Source organism: Panthera pardus, unplaced genomic scaffold (assembly GCF_024362965.1).
Source record: "Panthera pardus isolate Hobbes unplaced genomic scaffold, ASM2436296v1 HiC_scaffold_8, whole genome shotgun sequence".
NCBI classification, from domain to species: domain Eukaryota; kingdom Metazoa; phylum Chordata; class Mammalia; order Carnivora; family Felidae; genus Panthera; species Panthera pardus.
Genome location: NW_026527013.1, coordinates 58256561 through 58276633, shown reverse-complemented (window position 1 = coordinate 58276633; position 20073 = coordinate 58256561). Strand labels below are relative to the sequence as shown.

The 20073-nt window shown below is 44.3% G+C and overlaps 1 protein-coding gene across 8 annotated transcripts in view; it reads left to right on the top strand.

Annotated features, from left to right (window-relative positions):
* KBTBD12 (kelch repeat and BTB domain containing 12) overlaps positions 1–20073 on the top strand; it is a 76264-nt gene that overhangs the window by 37851 nt on the left and 18340 nt on the right. For 6 of the 8 annotated variants that reach the window (XR_002075489.2, XR_002075488.2, XM_019430984.2 and 3 more), the window contains one exon: positions 13858–14055. The exons of 1 other annotated variant lie outside the window; for it this stretch is intronic. Coding sequence is in view for 5 of the 7 variants with exons in the window: in XM_019430984.2 (XP_019286529.1) it covers positions 13858–14055 (198 nt within the window). In the remaining 2 variants the exon portion in view is untranslated. Of the gene's footprint in view, positions 1–13857; positions 14056–18638; positions 19029–20073 lie in introns of those variants that run through there. One more of the 8 variants, XM_053896781.1, reaches the window with a different exon arrangement.

Genomic DNA, 20073 nt, shown 5'->3' with positions numbered 1-20073 from the left:
TCCTGATGGTCTGAGTCTAAGTGATGCAGTTAAGTGGTGGTGGGGGTCCGGAGCTGACGGCCGAGAAAGAATTCTTGAGACGTCTTTGGTGCAACAAGGTGATTTTATTAAAAGCACAGGGACAGGACCCATGGGCAGAAAGCTGCTCTGAGGTTATGATGGGTGACTGATTATAAACCTTCAGTTTGGGAGGGGGTTAGGGACAGCGAAAGTCTCTAAGGAATTTTGGAAGCAAGGTTTCCAGGACCTCGAGGGGCTAGCTGTTGTTAGGAAAAGGTCATTTATTACTGTTTAGTAAAAGTTCAGTCATTAGACCTTCAGGTGTATGTCGGGGGGCCATAAGCTTGGAGGATGATCGCCAACATATATGGGGAAGCGGGTAGAAATAAAGGAAATTTCCAAAGGAATATTTATATGTTAAAGTAGACTTACAGGATGCTGGGGGGGGGGGGGGGTGTCGACATAATTTTAAGCTAAGGTTGCCTTTTGGCCTCAGCAAAGTGTCACCAACTTCGAGGCAGCCGAGCTCCTAGAGGGAGGTCACTCTGCCTGTTTCAAGGACTTGTCAATGGGCTGCAGGCAGTAAGGGAATTTTTCATTTGCCTTTGTTTCCCACATCCTAAGGGTGCTCCAAGGAGTAAATGCTTCTGGGGGTTGTCTGGAGAATTTCCCTTTAAGATCCCCAGTGGCTGGGTGTCCGGTCCTCCTGCTCTTTCTCTTTGAGAATGTTCAGCCCATCTTAGAGATCTTCTAAATCAGCAATTTTTTAATTCCAATTTACTTTTCTGAGACTCCTGTTTCCACTCCGAATCCGTTTACAAAGAGAGAGGACAAGGCTTACTTTACCCTAAATTGTTTGGAAGTTTCCTAAAATATTTTTCCAACTCTCCTATTGATTCGCCTTTATTGTGTGGACAATTTTGCTATTACTTATCCGGCCCTATTTAGGTAATTACGTGGACAAAGCCCCTATCCACAAAAAGTTTATTACCTTACTTGTGGAGTAAAATATACCTTTAAATAAGTAGATAATCCCCCTTGTCAGTCTATGCTCTGAGTGGTGCCAAAACTGTTTCCCAGGCATTGGAAAAGGAAAGAGTCTACAAAGTTACATTTGCCAAATAACTGGGGCCGGCACCTTTAAGTGCCATCATCTGATAACATTTTTAACTAGACAGAAAATGTTTTAGGTTATCACACTTTTCTCTGCCTCCTGAAGAAATTTCTTTGAAGGAAAGTAATTTGTGTTGCAGAATCACTAAATGCTGGTGCTTTGCATGTGTTGTCCGAGTTCTCACAATGTCCTACAAAGGTAACGTCTCTGCTTATTTTTATCGTACAAGTAGTGCGATTAAATCTAGGGTTCAAACCCAAATCTTCCCCATGTCAGGGTTAAAATAACTTGTACAGGTAATCATGAGGAACATCAAAAAGTGTACCACTCTGTATGTGAGTGCCGTACAAATCGGCTGTGAATTAGGTAGGACCGTCCGCCCCCCGAGCTAGAAGGCCAGCAGGTGCTATGTTGTGATGGTCCTTCCTTTCCTTCCCACTGCTCCGGTGCCGCTTCTTCCCCTCTCCTTGCCTTCCCCAAGTTGTGCCTGAAGATTGCTCGGGCAGACGATTGTGCATTCACACAGATTGTGCGGCTGTGGACCTTTAACAATGTCTCCAGTTTTCTTCAGAATAGAATTCAAGGTCTCCGTCACAGCACTGCCATTCACTTCTCTTTACTTTGTTCAGTGTTGGTATTTGTGTTCTGGGCCATGACTTGAAATCCGGCTTCTTGTTAAATGAGGGGTTAGCGTGTCAGGTTAACTGGAGCCCTAGGGGCCTGAAAGTCCCAATAAGCATCTAACCACCCTGGGGAGAGATTTAGGCCCGGGGGGGGGGGGGGGGGGCGGCATCTGGCTCATTTGATTAATGGCCCTTGCCTTTACTTTTTTATACTTTTACAAATCTGAGTTAATGCCATCTGTACAAAGATTTCCCAGGTTTCTTCTTTACCTCAAATAAGCCGTATAAAGGAAAGGTCCTTCTGCAGACAAATCCTATTTCTGCAACTTATTAATGCCATGCCATTTTGAGCAAGTTGCTTAACTGTTAGTCCGTTTTCTTCATAAAATAAGGATAATAATAATACACCGTCATCTCATGCAGTCGTGAAGCTTGAGAGTATTATGTCAGATGAGGAATACTGTGCCTGGCACATATATAAGTGCACAAGAAATAAGAGTTATAAGGATAATTATTATTATTACTCGTAATAAGTGACAATTGCACTTTGGTCCCCAAAATGCTCAGCCCAGTCCTCCTAACATCAGTAGCCTGAGCTGTCCCAGCTCCTCGGCTGACAGGTCTCTGTGCTGTGGCCGCAGGGCCCAGCTGGGGAGCCATCTGGGTGCTGGGATCGCTCTGCCCTCACGCATTGGGGTCAGAGGTCTGTTTCTGTCCACTTTTCTCATTCCCTCCCATTGTAAATACACACAAAAAAACACACACTGCGTGTCCATCCAGCCTGCTTTTCTGTGTGGAGCAGGGACACATTTTCATGTGAGGGGCTCTTGGAGAATCCTGTCCAGAATGTATTCTTTCCATTTACACTACTGCACGTTGTGGCTGAGGCTGACCCCAAGGTCTGATAGGCGCTGTCAAGATTTCAGAATATTGGCTTCAGTTAACATCTGTGCTAAATTTTTGCATAAGTGTCTTGCCACAGATAATGACTTGAATTTAGACGAAAATGGCTCCTGGAATGATGGCAAACTAGCCAAGAGGCATATTAGTCAGACACTGTATAGTTTTTCCTGGAAATCTATAAATTGCATTTTTAAAATAAAAATACAGGAAAAGATACGGCCAGATTGTTTGCTTAAATGACTCCACTGTCCATTCAGTTACATGTGTATTTGATCAGTTTTGCACACTGTCTTTGGCTCTTCTGTTGAATACCTTCCTGGAAAGCTTTAAATAATTGAAAGAGTCTATGTAACCCTTATGAGTAAATGGCACCCTATTGAAAGCCCAGGTATTTAAAACTGGCTGATTTTCATTTTGGCTTTTTTTCTGAGGGCTTCTCTGGAGCGTAACCATTTTTGTGCAGGAAGGAGCGGGCCATGGGCTTGATGGCAGAACCATTTGAAACCCTCTGGGAAGAGAGCAGAGGGTGCTGTTTAAAGCCTTGCATTTTAAAATGCTGTTTAAAGCCATGCATTTTAAAATGCTTTATTTTTCAAGAACAATCTTTTGTCATTTGTACTATGAATGCTCATTATAAGAGATAGTTAAGCTACTTTAATCCAAAATACATCCTAATCTGCCAGAAAATTGTTCTTTAAACACGCAGCCTTAAAATTTTAGGTGAACCTATCCCATCACTGTGAGAAAATGTTAACTCCTTGTTTTCAAGGTTAAACTCATATTTTTATGAGTAATAAAGTAGGAGATGAATTAAATGCAGGCTCCTATTAGTAAAGTTTTGAGAAAGATGGAATCTTCCAGGATCCACCTCATTAATCCCTGGTTATGAGCTCTTGTTGGGTGTCTGCATGACCAAAAAAAAAAAAAAAAAAATGATTTTAAATATGGTACCAGGGGTTGTCTTTGAAAAAGAGTTTTTGTAAAATAAACTAGCAAGCATTTTCGCTCTCCTGCTCTTAGTTAGGCTTTTGAATAAATTATGCTTGATTCTGAAATGGCAATGGATACTCACAAATATGGGATTCTGGCAAGTGTTTTTAAAAAGTCAGAAGTTGCTTCAGCTTGATGGGTCAGGAAACTCAAATATAGAAAGTGAGCACCTGTGTCTATTTGTGGAAAGGTTTAGACCTTTCCCAACCTGACCCCAGCCTGCCTGTGAAGTCTCATCCCCTCCAGCCTCTCCCCTCCCAGCCCCACAAAACTTAAACCCCAGCCACAGCAACAGTCATTTCCTGTCCACACCTCCATTCTGTACCTGTGGCTACTCTCCTCCCTCTGCTTCTACTGCCTCCTCCTTTGTTTCCCTACCTCCTACACATCCTTCAACACCTGGCAAGAAATGCCCTTCCCCTTGGTGGCTGTGTGGCCACTAGGTCTGGGTTCCCCACAGCATGCTGCTCTGCAGCTGTCATTGCCATCATCACGCTATACTCAGACGGACTAGGGGAAGAGACCTTGGCTCATTTGTGTCCGCATCTCTTCCAAGAGCCAGCCCAGGGCCTGGCTTCTGTGACAGTGGCTTGATACACACTAGTTTACCGAGCTGACTTCCCTCATCTCTGTAGCCCGTCGTTTTCTCCCATCGTATGAAAAGCCACAAAAACAATCAGTTCCGGGTATCGTGGAAAATTTTTTAAAGTAGGACTCTTGGGGCGCCTGGATGGCTCAGTCAGCTGAGCGTCCAACTTCGGCTCAGGTCATGATCTCACAGCTCGTGAGTTCGAGCCCCACGTCCGGCTCGGTGCTGACAGCTCAGGGCCTGGAGCCTGCTTCGGATTCTGTGTCTCCTTCTCTCTCTGCCCCTCCCCCGCTCGTGCTCTGTCTCTCTCTCTCTCTCTCTCTCTCTGTGTCAAAAATAAGTAAACATTAAAAAAAAATTTAAAGTAGGACTCTTCATTTTCCTGTCTGGGGAGCCAGCTAACAAGAAGTCTTCCCACACAGCTGATGTCCCAAACCACCGGGTATCACTTTCTCCAGGAGACCACTCTGTGCCTCACTGGCTCGCTGAGGCAGCCATACTGTGCAGTCTCTCAGCGGGAGTGCCAGCGAGGGTGACACAGGGGAAGTCACACAGAAGGTTCCAGTCACTAGAGTAAATGCACTTCAGAGATCACACTAGAGGTGAATGCTTTTATCAGATGGAAGCACTAAGTTTTATTATGGTAAGATTTTGCCTTTATCTTTCTTCAGATACAATTTGAAGCAACTTTTTAAAAGAGAGAAGTGTTCCTCAAATTACCTCAGTTATTCGTCAAAATGGCAGGTCCCTGGCCCTCACCCTTGGCAGGTTCTGAGCTAGTAGGTCTGAAGTGGGACTTAGGAACCTGAATTGCAGGAAGCATCCAGGCAGTTCTGGAATGACTCGTTGTAGGACTACCCTTTGAGAAATACAAATATAGTGAGGACAGAGAAGAGGTAGTATCATGTGGGTTGGAGTATCGTATGCCCAGAATATTTACTGAGCATGCATCACACAGGCCAGGCCCTGAGGCGGCTCTTCGAAGAGCTGCAAAGAATGGAACCACATCCCTTCCCCCGGGACAGCACTGTCTAGTCAGGTGTTCTCGGAGCATGTCAAGGTTATTTGGTCAAAGCATCCTGGCCGTCATAAGTTATCAAGCAGGCTGTCAGTGTGTTCTGATCTAATTCCAGAGTGTTCTGGACTGGGACATTTCTGAAGTCCAAGTGGCTCCCAAATTACAACTTAGCTATAGTAATTTTTATCACTGATATCCTGAAAGTTCACAGAAAGTTGGCAGTCCCGCGTTTCTTTATGACAGTTAGTTAGAAATTATATTTTATGTATATATTTCATTTATAAGTTTATAATATATATTTTATTTATATATACTTATTTATTCAATCCATGTATAATTATAATGCTATGTGACTTGTGATTTCATATTTGCCTTTGGTTTCCCAGTACACTGTGTCTTTTTTTTTCTTTAATTTTTTTTTACATTTACTTATTTTTGAGAGACAGAGAGAGACAGAGCACAAGCAGGGGAGGGGCAGAGAGAGAAGGAGACACAGAATCCAAAGCAGTCTCCAGGCTCCGAGCTGACAGCACAGAGCCCGACGTGGGGCTCGAACTCCCAAACTATGAGATCATGACCTGAGCTGAAGTCGGACGCTCAACCGACTGAGCCACCCAGGCGCCCCCACCCACAGCCCCCAGTAGACTGTGTCTTAAGGACAAAAAAAAAAGGTTCTTAAACGTATTATTCTCAGATACCTAGTATAAATACAAAGTGGATATCCAGAATATACTTATAGATTGCTTAAAATTAACTATAAATTTAAAGCACTTTTTTACTCTGAAGTCAAAATTGGAAGCTTCTCCAATGTGAAAGCCCCTGATGAGCAGTGATGATAATGTTCTTGAAAGTGAGTGAGAAATATCTCTGGAGACTGTTGTCTTGGCCCCTGATTTAGCATAGTGTTCCACAGCCAAAGGGCTGTGCACCTAGACATTCTATGCTTTGCTTCTATGAAAAGAGGTAAATTGCTAAAAGCCACACCAACAGCAAAGATTTGTTCATGAAAGCAAATCTTGGGTCTGTTTTCGCGCAACCTAATGAATAGAGTCATCTCTGTATCTATGGCATATTATGACAACAAGTTGTATTGTTACTCCTGAATCCTTGAGAAAATGTTTAATTACATTTGGTATCTTCAGTTCACTAAGGCAGAGAATAACATATGTTTTAAGACATCATAAAAGAGTAGAATGTGTTATCTTCAACGAGTTTATCCTGATTCATATATGTGAGCATTTTTTTATCACTCCGATTCTCTACAAGTTCTTGGGTAAATATGGAAATGAGCACAAATTATGGTTTTCTGCAAATCATTTTATTTACACATGAGATAAACATGCCACACCCTTATTATGGCCTTTTTTCTTTAATAGTTAGTTACTCGACAAAGCACCTCAGAGAATATAGCAATACGCATACCTTGCCTTCAAGGATTTACATCCTGTGTGTCTACATTTTTCAGCCGGGGAATATATCTGATTCATAGTCCTCACCTCAGAGAAGTATTAGCAGAGTGTGGGCTCGTGTCCTGTCAGGTCAGGTCCAGCCCAGGTTAAGAGAAGTTAACTGATGTAGGCAGGCTGACCCGGGGGGAAGAGCTGAGCCCAACAACAACAGACTCACACCCACAATTTCTCTTAATACCTGGGCGGACATTCCTGTATCCTTAAGAAGATGATTTTTATAAACTGACAGGAAGTGAATTTTCAGCCCTTTGGACTCAGGGCTTGCCACATTCTGGGAAGCCAGTCATCGCTTTTTGTTTTGACAAAATGTGTAAGAAAAAAGATACCTGGGATGAGGGTGAGGAGCGGATCCATTTCTGCATTTAGTTAAATGTTTATTTCGTAACTATCTGTAAAAAGTGTTGAGGATACAGATGTGACCTAGACACTCTTCTGCCCTCAAGTGACTTACAACCTAATCTAATAGGGAAACATACATAAAGATAAATAAGAACAATATATCTTATATATAGAATCTGATTTCGGTTCAAAGGACAGTGGAAGCCCAAAGAAAGGAATGGCCAATTTTATGTAGAGACATGAAAGATTTTTTTTTTAAGATTTTTTTATTTTTAAGTAATCTCTACACCCACCATGGGGCTCAAACTCACAACCCCGAGATCAAGAGTTGTGTGCTCTACCGACTGAGCCAGCCAGACGCCCCTAGACATGAAAGATTTATTGATGGTGACTATTGAGCTGAGCCTTAAAAGAGAAGTAGGAGTTTTTGAAGTGGAGGAGGAGGACGAGGAGGGAGAGGAAGGAGGGGAGGAGGAGGAAGAGAGGCCATTCTAGACAGAGATCAGCCTAAGCAAAGGCCAAGAGCTACATAGCCTCACCTGTTTGGGGAGCTGCAAGCAGCCCAGCATGCCTGGAGCATGAGGTGATAGGAAGGTGTAGCACCAGGCAGTGGCTGGGTCATCAAAGCTTGTGTACCTTACAGGGAAGGGGTACATAGGAGACGTGTTGAGGAGGTACCACCAATGGAATTGGGTGACGGGTGAGATACAGAGGTTGCTGAATCAAGGAGGACAGTGGTGATATTCATCTGAGGCTGAGCCCTGTCACCCCTGACCTGGCATGACATCTCTAGGTCACCTGCTAAGCTTGCTCCTACCCACCATTCCCAGGCTCTCCCTGGTTCTCCCCATAGGGATTCAGCCTTCAGACCTGTCAAGCCTGCAGAACAAGCTAGTGAAGAGGTGTGGGGAAGGAAGGAAGGAAGGAAGGAAAGAAAGAGGACCCCAGGGCTTGAAAGAACTGCTGGGGTCAGGCCACGTATTTGAATATGTCTCACATATTCAAATCCACTGACTCCCAGGACTGGGTCCAGTAAAGCCCAGGGATTATCAGAATCGGGTGGGACAGCAATTTTGTAATTGCAGCTTATCTGGCACCCGAGGGCTCAGTGCCAGAACTTACTATTCAGCTGCCTACATGTCCAGTGGGAAGTGTATTCTCTCTCTCTCTCTCTCTCTCTCTCTCTCTCTCTCCCTCTCTCTCTCTCTCTCTCAATGTGGAAATGTATTGTTTTTTAATTTTTTTAGGTTATTCATTTATTTTAAAAGAAACAGACACAGCACAAGTCGGAGAGGAGCAGAGAGACAGGAGAGAGAATCCCAAGCAGGCTCCATGCTGGCAGCACAGAGCCCAAGGTGGGGCTTGAACCCATGAGACTGTGACATCATGACCTGAGCTGAAACCAAGAGTCTGACACTTAACCAACTGAGCCACGCAGGTGTCCCTGGAAATGTATTTCTTTTTTTTTTTTTTCAACGTTTTTTATTTATTTTTGGCACAGAGAGAGACAGAGCATGAACGGGGGAGGGGCAGAGAGAGAGGGAGACACAGAATCGGAAACAGGCTCCAGGCTCTGAGCCATCAGCCCAGAGCCTGACGCGGGGCTCGAACTCACGGACCGCGAGATCGTGACCTGGCTGAAGTCTGACGCTTAGCCGACTGCGCCACCCAGGCGCCCCCCTGGAAATGTATTTCTAATTCCAGTGGAAATGTAAGACATTTCAAACACATGATTTGCCCTCAAGCAAAATCAAGCTTTTCACAATCAAGAACTTTTCAGCTCTTTTATTTGATTTTCAAGCTAATATGTTTTGAAGAGCAAATTAAATGCAGACAGATGATTGTTTTCTTAGCCTGGTGAGAAAAAAACTGGCAAAGGACAGTAAAGGGTTAGCAGGTGAAGAGAATGGCCTTATTACAAGTGAGGACTGTCAGACCATGTTCTGGGAGCCAAGGCACAACACAGATAAGCAGTGCCTGGCATCACCCGGAATTTTGTAAATGGCAGATAAGCCTGCTTTCAACCCAGTCCTCAAGGACTTTTTTCTGAAAATACCCAAGATGCCTGTGTTAGACTAAGAAAGGAACAAGATCGCATCTCCTAGGGTCTTAGGCTCCAAATCGGGAACTCTAAAATGAGAGTAGAAAAAAACTCGGAGAGCAGACAACTCAAGTGAGAACAAAATCGTCACAGGCATTATATCAGCAGTGAATAGATCGCATTTGACACACAAGTCAGAAAGTAGTCCATCCACTCAGACGGGTGGGCCAGCTTCGCTCCTGGAAACCTGCTCACTGCAAAATCCTTTTCTGGCTTTTAGGATGTCACTTGATAGCCCCTGCCTCTCTCTGACGTTCATGACCAAATGAATTCCTCTAAATCTTGTCAGGGAGCTTTTCTCCTCATGATGGCTGAGATGATGGCTCAGCCTACTTTGCAGCCCCCTGACCTCCTGAAGACGAAACTTTAAGAGAGATTTGACCACACAGTCAAATCAACCATAGACATAGCAAATAGTTAAATTGAGAAGAAGCAAACATAAGATTTTAGCAACTTCGGTGACCACTGGCTTACTTACCCAACATTGCAGAACATGCAGGAGAAAGAATTCACACTGCCTGCCAGCCATTTTGTTTACATACAGTACAGGAGAATAAAGAAAATTCCCATAGGAATGCCTGTGAATAGATACACAGCAAACGCAAGTACCTCCTTACCCCTCTTCCCCTTTACATAGTAATATAATAACGTAATCGTTGCCACAACTTATGACATTGGTATTATTATCCTTAATTTACAGATGAGAAAACTGAGGCTTGGGTAAATCATATTGACCCACGTTACCAGCTAGTAAGTGGCGACCCAAGCATGTAAACCAGAGTCTGGCTGTTTCCAAAAGCCCACGTGTTTTTCCTGCGTCACAAGGGAGCTTACGACACTAAAGATATTTACTAAAGCTTGTTTCTAAAGCGTCTTTAGCAATGCAAGTAACTTTGGGAGCTTGTCAGAGCCATTACACAATCCCCTTCCTCTTTTGGATCCAGCCCAGGGAAGAATAGAGTAAGTCTGCCACCTGAAGGCTACCCGTCAGGGCAGATGCTGGGAGCCAGCCCCGTTGCAGGCAGGGTGCTGTGGACAGGGAGTCCTTGGAGGGGGTCAGAGAAGTGCTACTCCCCTCTGCCCTCAGCCACCTCCCCGCCAGGCCACAGAAGAGAAGGAATCAGTAGCAGCCAAACCCAAGAAGAGTGGGTCTTCATTTTTGTAGAAACAAAAATGAGGAGAGGCAGAAACTGTCCTCTTCTATAATTTCCACCCACTGAAAAAACCCTAAGGAGTATAGTTTGCACTTGAGGTCGATTTGGGGATGACTCCCAAAGCTGATTTCTATTCATTTGCCTGTTTTGAATAAAGAAAAGTCAGGCTGAGAGGTTCTGATAGCATATAAATTAAAGATATGGAGGTATCTCATTGAAATTCTAAAGATGTGCTGATCCTACCCTAGATTTCTCTCATCAAAAGAGTTCTCTTGTGGTGCCGCTGCTGACTTATTAATAAAGATCACGCTTTTATTTGATTATTTATCTAATCAGGATTCACCTTCAGTTTAAGCTCATTAAGTCTGCTGTTACAGAGTGACGCTCTAAGTGTACTTGATGGTGGGATTACATCCAAGTGAGACAGGGAACATATTCACGCATTAATGGTCAGGAGCAAAGACAATGTCCCGTAAGCCATGTGGCACCCGCAAGCGGAGCGTGCACGCGGTCTGCCAACCAAACAGAAAGGGCACATGTCTCCAAGAGCAGAGTGAGGGCTGCACGTGATAATTAAGTGCACTTAGTACCAGAATAACAAAAATGGCAAGCGCTCCGATTATTCCAAAAACCAAGAGAATACTACCATTCTTCATACACATTATGTTGGGAAAGCTTTTCGAATGGGCTCTTAGTGAAACTTCTAAGTTCTGTTCAGGATGCTGGGTGCTGCGCCTGCCCCCAGCCTGACTCCCAGTGGCTCACATTTAACCTGCTTGCTTCCACTTGTTCATAAGTTTTCCAAAGTGGTTGTAATATAAACCAGCCTAATAATACCTCCCCTGGGTCTTTGCAGAGCAGGTAACTAAGTCGTCTCGTTCTTACCTGATGAGTAGTTGCCAGGTTTAGCTGCTGGTGATAAATCCTCTTCTTGAAGGCCGTCTTGCCCCACACATAGGAAATTCCACTTCTTGTTGGCCTAAGACACCTCTGACTACCACAGTGCCATGCTGAAAGAGGGCCCGTGAACAGCAGAGCCGTGCGGTTAGCCAAGGCCAGCGCGTCCCCTCCTTGGAAACGCTGCGGCCCAGACTTGGCACTGGAATGGGCTAAATTATTTATCTGGTCGGATACAAGAGAAAGCAACTAGGAGCTTCCTGAGCTGATAGTCTCTGTCCCTGGATTCATACTGAGACAGGAAACAGGCCAGGCTCCATCAGCAAAGAGGGGGGATAAAAAAAATGGAATCTTCCTCCAAAGTCCTCTGCCATCACCTCTCCTGCCTGGCGTAGGTCCCGACCAGGGTGAAAATAAGCTGTTCCCATCAATCTCCTTGAATTCTTTGAGCACTGGGTGTGAGGCACTGTGAGATATGAGGTGTAAAAAGCAACCTTTGCCCTCAGTGAGCTTACAATACATCCACTTGGACAGAGAAAGCAGAGGAAGAGTTAAATTTCTCATTCATTCATTCATTCATTCATTCGTTCCAGGCACCCATGTGTCAGACACTGTGCTAGGTATGAAGAAAGACTGAAAAAAAAAACAGGCAGTGATGAAAATACCATCTGACTAGCACAACGATGGGCAAAAGGTGTTAAGTAACAGTGAAAGAAAAAATGCCATGAAATGGTATCTGATTAAATTCTCAGTAAGTGGTATGTGAGGTAAATGCCAGGAGGTCAGAGCAGCTCAGTTTACGTTTTTTGATACTTCTGTAAACAACACAGCCAAGCCCCAGCCAACACGACTCTTCTGGACCCCCGAAACAGGAAGGAGATTGGTCATGCAGAGCAGGGTTGTCAGATTGGGTCAGCATGGAAGGAGGTCACCCATGAGAGGAGTGTCTGTCCTTCCGGGAAATTCACCTTTGCCTCAGGAGCCATCCTTCAGGTCAAGAAACATGGCCCTGGCGGCAAAGACCTTTCACTGTGGGACTTCGGAGGAGAGAAAAAAAAAAGATCACCTACAAACGAGTGTTTCTTATTACAGTGTATTAGAAATTCTTATACGATTACTTTTCCCATGAAGGGCTGGACTTAAAATCATAACTATGTAAATGATATATCTGTTACTTGTCACAGACTCTGGACTTCTGAGTCTAATTTGTATCTCTTCTAAGTTACCTGTCATGATGTTGTCTACCTATTTATCTGCATACATGACCCTTTGTGTCTCGTTAATTTCATTTAAAAATTTTTTAAGGTTTATTTTATTTTTTAAGAGAGAGAGCATGGGCAGGGGAGGAGCAGAGAGAGAGAGGAGACAGAATCCAAAGCAGGCTCCAGGCTCTGAGCTGACAGCACAGAGCCCAATGCGGGGCTCCAACCCATGAACCGTGAGATCATGACCTGAGCCGAAGTCGGACATTTAACCCACTGAGCCACCCAGATGCCCCTCCACCTCATTAATTTCTTAAGAGCAAGAAACATGCCTTATCCATTTCCCTAAACTTCTTATAATTTAGCACATTGCCTTGATAAAATAGGCAACCAGTGAATAGCTGTTGAATGACCTGTATCATCCAAAAATGGAACAAGCCCTGGGCATTTGAGTTTGGAGCCTTTCTTTGACCTCAAACTTGAAATTCATTAAAGGAGAGCCCTTCCCTCATGGGGAAAAGTTCATGCAACTTAAGAAGAGAGGAAGAGACAAGCTTACAATGATGAAGAATGGAAAGGATGCATCCCTACTAGCAGATTAGTGAAATCATTGCTAACAACCAACAGAAAGACAGATGTCAGAGTTGAGTTACCCTCACATTCAAACTTGAAATTCTTATTCTAAGGGCGATGCTCATTGTGTGAACCAGTGTTGGAAGTTGTAGAACATAGAAGGGAATCAGCCTCATGCATAGCACAAACATACAGAACACTATGAATAAAAATGATGTTAAATTTGGGTATGGAGTACGGAGCAGACATCACTATTGCTTGGAAATTATCTGAGGGGCACCTGGGTAGCTCAATCGGTTGAGCATCAGACTTCGACTCAGGTCATGATCTCATGGTTCATGAGTTCGAGCCCCGTGTTGGACTCTGTGCTGACAACTCAGAGCCTGGAGCCTGCTTCGGATTCTGTGTCTCTCTTTCTCTCTGCCCCTCCCCTGCTCGTGCTCTCTCTGTCAAAAATAAACATTAAAAAAAAAAAAAACAAAGATGGGGTGCCTGGGTGGCTCAGTCAGTTAGGTGCCTGACTTTGACTCAAGTCATGATCTTACGGTTCATGGGTTTGAGCTGCACATTGGGCTCCGTGCTGACGGCTCAGAGCCTGGAACCTGCTCCCGATTCTGTGTCTCCCTCTCTCTCTGCCCCTCCCCCACTGGCACTCTGTCTCCCTCTCTCTCTAAAAAAATAAACATAAAAAGAAAGAAAGAAAGAAAGAAAGAAAGAAAGAAAGAAAGAGCAAGCAAAGGAAAGAAATTATCTGAGAAGTAGCACCAAGCAAGGAAAAGTCAAAGGCCTGTAAATGTGTGATACAAACTGTAGCAGGAAGGGGGTGCTAACCACGATGAAGGGGCAGTTCTTGGTCATCTCATTTCTGTGTATCATTCTCTGTAGGTGGAATTGGCTGTGTAGGTCGAGACAAAGGCCAGGTTCGAAAGTGCCTCGATGTGGTAGAGATCTATAACCCTGATGGGGACTTCTGGAGAGAGGGCCCACCTATGCCAAGTCCCCTGCTCTCCCTTCGAACCAATTCTACCAACGCAGGAGCAGTGGATGGGAAGCTCTATGTCTGCGGGGGATTCCACGGAGCAGGTACCGATCCAATTTTAAATGTTTTATCACCTCCGCCGGTGTTGGCTTTAAACTCCCTTAACTGACCCAGCCCCCAAAGGATAATCCAGACAGCAGGGTGAGCCCGGGAAGAAGCCTGGCCTTCAGAATTCAGTGGCCTGGAGCCTCTCACCGAAGCTCTGAACTGGGTTTTCACAGCTGCAAAATGGAACCGCCACCCCCACAGGCTATTTTAAGAGTTAAATGAGATCCAGTTTATAATGTGTCTGGCCTACAGCAGTCACTCAGTAAATATTAGCCGAATATGAGGAGAGGAGAAGTGGGAGAGCAAGTCTAAGGCCCGACTGCAGGGCTAACGAGAGATTTGAGAACGTGAAGACCAGGCAGAAATAGAGCCATGGCCGGACTGTTGGGTTTCATCACTGTCTTTAATGACCAAGAGATCCCACCCTCAGAGGACACTCTTATTCGTCCTCCACGACTACCACTTGAAATCAATTGCTTGAAAGCATTTCTAAATACACACGTATTTATTACCACACTTAGTTCCCACGTACCAGACTCTACCGTCACTGCAAAACACAGTATGGATTTAGAATTTTTAATGTAACAGAAATTGTTGAAATAGGCACCAATCTCATAAGCAACTGTCTCCAAAGTTATTTCGCCTTACCAGTAAATACGGCGGAATGCAGGTATATTGAAATGACGAACTGTTCAATTCTAACCTCACTGATAGAAGCGCTAGGCCAGTATATATCCATGAAAAGCATGCCTCCAGAGCACTTAAAACTTTGGAAGGGGGCCAGATTAAAATAAAGCTGACACTGCAGCAGAGCAAAGCCTTTTATAAGCCCACCTTCATTTTTAATGCACATAATTAGACGTAAGTTAAGAATGAAGTTTTCATTACCAACCACAAGAGGAGATGGATAGACTGAATACAACAAGTGGGCCTTATTTGCCCCTTGATTCAAACAAATCTCCTGTAAAAAGATATTTTTCTGGGCGCCTGGGTGGCTCAGTCGGTTAAGCGTCCAACTTCAGCTCAGGTCATGATCTCGTGGTCCGTGAGTTCGAGCCCCGGGTCGGGCTGTGTGCTGACAGCTCAGAGCCTGAAGCCTGCTTTGGTTCTATGTCTCCCTCTCTCTCTGCCCCTCCCCCATTCATGCTCTGTCTCTCTCTCTCTCTCTCTCTCTCTCTGTCAAAAATAAATAAACATTAAAAAAAATTTTTTTTAAAAAGGATATTTTTCAGATAATCTGGAAAATGTTAATATGGACTGGAGAATTAGATGGTATTCGGGAATTGTTAATTGTTCGGTTATGATAATAATGGCCTCGTGGTTTTATATAAAGGAGAAAGGAAAAAAGAGAAATGTTAACAATTAGAGATCATCTAGAAGTATTTATGGGTGTCAGTGATATGCTGTCTGAAATTGGCTTTAATCTACTCCAGCAAAGACTTTTTAAAAAGTGATTGGGGTGAGGGGGGCGAGAACAGATTTTATAGCATTGGTAAAATGTTGCTAATTGGTAAAGCTAGATAATGGATACACTGGGGTGTTATTTTACTACTTTTGTGTATGTTTGAGTATTCCCATAGTAAAAACCTTTAATTTTCCTTTCTCTGTCTGTTCTTCAGACGACTTTCCAAAGAGGTTTTTTAAAAAGTGCTTTTAATATCTTTTATGTTAAACTGCACATGCTTGTGTCATCTATCACAGTAGCCAAGAACCCTGGCTTAGGAAGGAGATGTATAAGTGCCCCCAGGTTCAAGCTCTGTGTGTAAGAAGGATACGAGTATGGAGTCAGGAGAGAGATTCCAGCTGCTGGATCCACACACCCACCAGGGCTCTCCTCCCGCTGGGATCACAGGCCTCCTCTTCATCCCCTGGCTTTTGGCTTTCTCTTCACCAGGAGAATACAAAGGATGGCCTCAGAACATCCAGAGGGGTGGGTGGCAGTTAGTGTCTAAAGACCGAGAAGATCATTCTGTTTTGTCTCCTTTCTTTATCTTTTCATTCCTTGTATAATATTGACTTAGAGAACTGATAACCTCCAACTTTTCAAACGGTCTATCCTCATACTATGAGCCAACCTCTTTTCTTGGTACTACAGGGGACTAATAATGCTCTCAGCCAGAGGGAAAGGGATTTACCATATGAGCTCTCAAAGTCCATTTTAATTATTTGGTCCTAACATGATGGATTGTCTGGGATTAGCTGAATGAATCATTCCTGGGGTTTATGAAAAATAGAGCAATTGTATAATAGCATGCCCGTTATGAACCAGAAACTTCAGCATCAGATCTAAAAACAGGCACTGGATTTCCTCTCCTTGTGTGACACAAACCTAGTCATTCCATTTATTTATTCAGAAAACCACAGTCCAGCAACGAATGTCTCATAATCTGTGTAGTTGATTCAGGAAAAAGGCGATTGAAACATGAAGCCAAGACGATGAAGACTAGCTGGAAGCAAGGAGGAGCCAGTCTCCTGCCCCACTCTCAGTAGTGACACAGAGCCCCTGCTCACCCCAGTGGAGACCGAAGCTGAGGCCAGGAGTGGAGGGCAAGCACTCGCTATTAAAACAGGCAGGCTGAGCGAAAATTGCACACTGAATATTGAGACACCACTTTTCTTCCCTCCCTGGCTCCCGGAATGTGGGCAGCCTTAGCCTCCAGCAGGGGGCCGGAAGACTTGTCTTTGGGGACCTGACCAGCCCCAAAATAAAGCATAAGTCAAGTCACCCTGTGGAGAACCTCACAGAGAAAGTTTCCATGGCATTCCATGGCATCCCACTCTCTCTTTTTTTTTTTTTTTGAGAGGAGAGAGAGACAGAGACAGAGACAGAGAGCACCAACAGAGGAAGGGCAGAGAGAGAGAGAGAGAGAGAGAATCCCAAACAGATCCCATGCCCCGTGCAGAGGCCGACACGGGGCTCAATCTCGTGACTTGAGATCATGACCTGAGCCAAAACCAAGAGTCAGATGCTTAACCAACTGAGCCACCCAGGCGCCCCCATAGCAGCAGTATTTTTAACACCCCAAAAGTAGAAACAACCCAAGTGTCTATCAACTAATGACTGCAGAAAGGAAATACGGTACATTCACACAATGGAATATTATTTGACACTAAAAAGGAATGGAGTCCTAACATACACTACAACGTAAATGAACCTTGAAAACATTATGCTAAGTAAAAGAAAGCCATCACAGATGACCCTGTATGGTTCCATTTCTATGAAATGTGCAGAATAGGCAAATGCATAAAGATAGAAAGTGGATTTGTGCTTGTCAAGGGGAATCAGGAACAAGAAATGACTGCCAGTGGGTACGGGGTACAAGGTTTCTTTCTGAGGTGACAAAAATGTTTTGAAATTAGATGCTGGTGATGGTTGCATAGCTCTGTGAATACACTAAAATACACTGAATTACACATTTTTTAAAGATGAATTGTATGGCATGTAGATCATATCTCAATAATGCTGTTATTAAGGAAAAAGAGGCTCTTCCTCTCTCTCCCCCCAAAGTAATTGGCTCTTGTGTTTAACACTAATAAGGAGAATTAGCTGAACTGCCCACAGGAGAGTGCAGTGGAGGGGAGTTCTTTGTGTGGAAGAGGCAGAAATGGCTCTATCCAGGGACAGAAATGTTAAGTTTCCAGAGACAGAGAGACAGTGGTGGCAGGTGACACCTAGTGGCGGGAACTTATTCCTGCTCATAAAAGCCTCCAGGAGGAGATGGCATCGTGGCCTTAGGGACTTGCAAAGGATCCCTGTGTCGATGACACAGAAATCCTGCCTTTTTGAGAAAGCGCCAGCAGGAGAGGGACAGAGAGAGGGGGACAGAAGATCCGCAGCAGGTTCTGCGCTGACAGCAGTGAGTCCGATGCAGGGCTCGAATTCCGAACCGTGAGATGTCCCGAGCCAAAGTGAGACTCTCAACTCACTGAGCCACCCAGGCACCCCCAGAAGTCCTACCTTTCGAGGGACCAAGTGAGCTTGGAGAGGAAGCATCCCGTGTTTCCTAGCTCCAGTGAGCACCCAAGATACTTGAATATCCCGGGAGTAGGGGCTGCTCCCAGGGCTCAGCTGGCTTCCTGTTGACAGAGCCCCCACTTTGGCTCTTGTTCCAGCTACTAGCTCTTTGAGACTCACCTGCGTCTTCCTCCCAGCCTCTGGTTTTAGTGTGTTTCCCCCTAAGTCCCTGGGGCAGGGTCCCCTCACCTTTTACCACTACAGCAGCCAGTTGGCACCTGCACTTATTTGCAGTCTGTAGCTACTCTTGCAATCCTTCCAAGGTCACATAGGAACACCTTGAGTGAGCTGAGGGAGCACACCTCTTCTCCACTTTGGCTCCAAGCTGGCTACCAGAGTGGGTAGAGCTCTGGGCAGAGAGATTCCGCCAGAGTCCAGCCGTAAGGCCCTTCTGCTTCCAGTCCCCCTTAACCCAGCTGACTCATTTGCACCATCTTCCCTGGATAATTCTAGGGGAGCCAGGAAGCTGCCCCTTCTCTGCCCAGGACCAGAGAAGCTCTCTGCCTTTTCCCTGTCCCTGGCAGGAATTTCTCGCAAACCACCCCTCTGTCTTCTCTCATTCAGCACGGGGCCCAGCCCTAAAGGGAGAAAGGCTGCCGAGGACAAACTTGAATAATCAAAAAGAGGAACTGCGTTGCGAAGTATTTCAAAAAATTAATTACTTCACTAACAAATGTAGAATCAAATGGACATCTAAGACTTACTTGGTGTTGACTTTGCGAGGAGCCGAGGAGCTGTTGTGAGCACTTTGCATATGTTAATTTATACAAAGCTCACCGTGACCTGTCTGTGAGGTAGATGTTGTCATTACCTTTACAGACCACTGGAGAAACAAGCCACCTAAAGAGGTCACACAGAGGGTACGTGTTGATTCTGGGATTCAAAATTCAGATAGTCTGGCCCCACCATTTGTATTGTGTTTTTTTAACCAGGAAGCTAAATTGTCTCTCCATGCCAGACAAGTTAAATCAGAATATTTGGGTATGGGGCCTAGACATCAATATTTTTTAAAAGCTCTTCAAAAAAAAAAAAAAATAGGTTAGAGTGGAAGAGAGCCAAAGCATAAGAGACTCTTAAAAACTGAGAACAAACTGAGGGTTGATGGGGGGTGGGAGGGGAGGGTGGGTGATGGGTATTGAGGAGGGTACCTTTTGGGATGAGCACTGGGTGTTGTATGGAAACCAATTTGACAATAAACTTCATATATTGAAAAAAATAAAAAATAAAAAAATAAAAGCTCTTCAGATTGTTCTAATATGCAGTGGTTCAAATGAGAACCACTGCCCTGGCTGATGTCCATTGTTCATTCATTCAACAAACCTTCATTGAATGACTTCTAGATAAGCCCTAGAGAACCAATATATGCAGTCCCAGCCCTGAAGGGGCTAAGTGAGGACCAAATAGGAAGTTGCTACCTTAGTAGAACAATGCTTTCAGTCAGAGGCTTAGAAAGTAGCTGTGCTCCTTAGAGAAATAGCCGGTTCCAGGTGTGGAGCATGAAAATGGTGAGCTGAGCTTGGGATGTCCTGTTATACCAGAAAGCAGGTGAACTATCAAAGACTTAAGGGAGTCCCATCAAAAGACAGACAAGCCAGTGTAAAAGGGCAGTCCGTGGCCAAATTTGAAATAACTTGACCATCAAAAATCATAATTGACTATAATTGATTGAATGAATAATAAACGTAGAAGGAATGATAGAAGACTACATATAATAATTGGTTCTGGGAAGTCATCAGCGGATGCTAAAAGCATTGATTGAAAGGTTATGAAGAACAGGATATGTACATGACACCAAAGTATTAGCCTAATAATACAAATAATACCAATACTAACCACAATTCTAATCAATACTAATTACAATGAGGAAACATATATACTCTTACAGTGGTGAAATTGGATGGCTACCGTTGCAACCAAATAATCATCATTTAAAATGGGATAATTTTATAATACAGTTGACCCTTAAACAATGTGGAGTTAGGGTACCAACCCCCCGTGC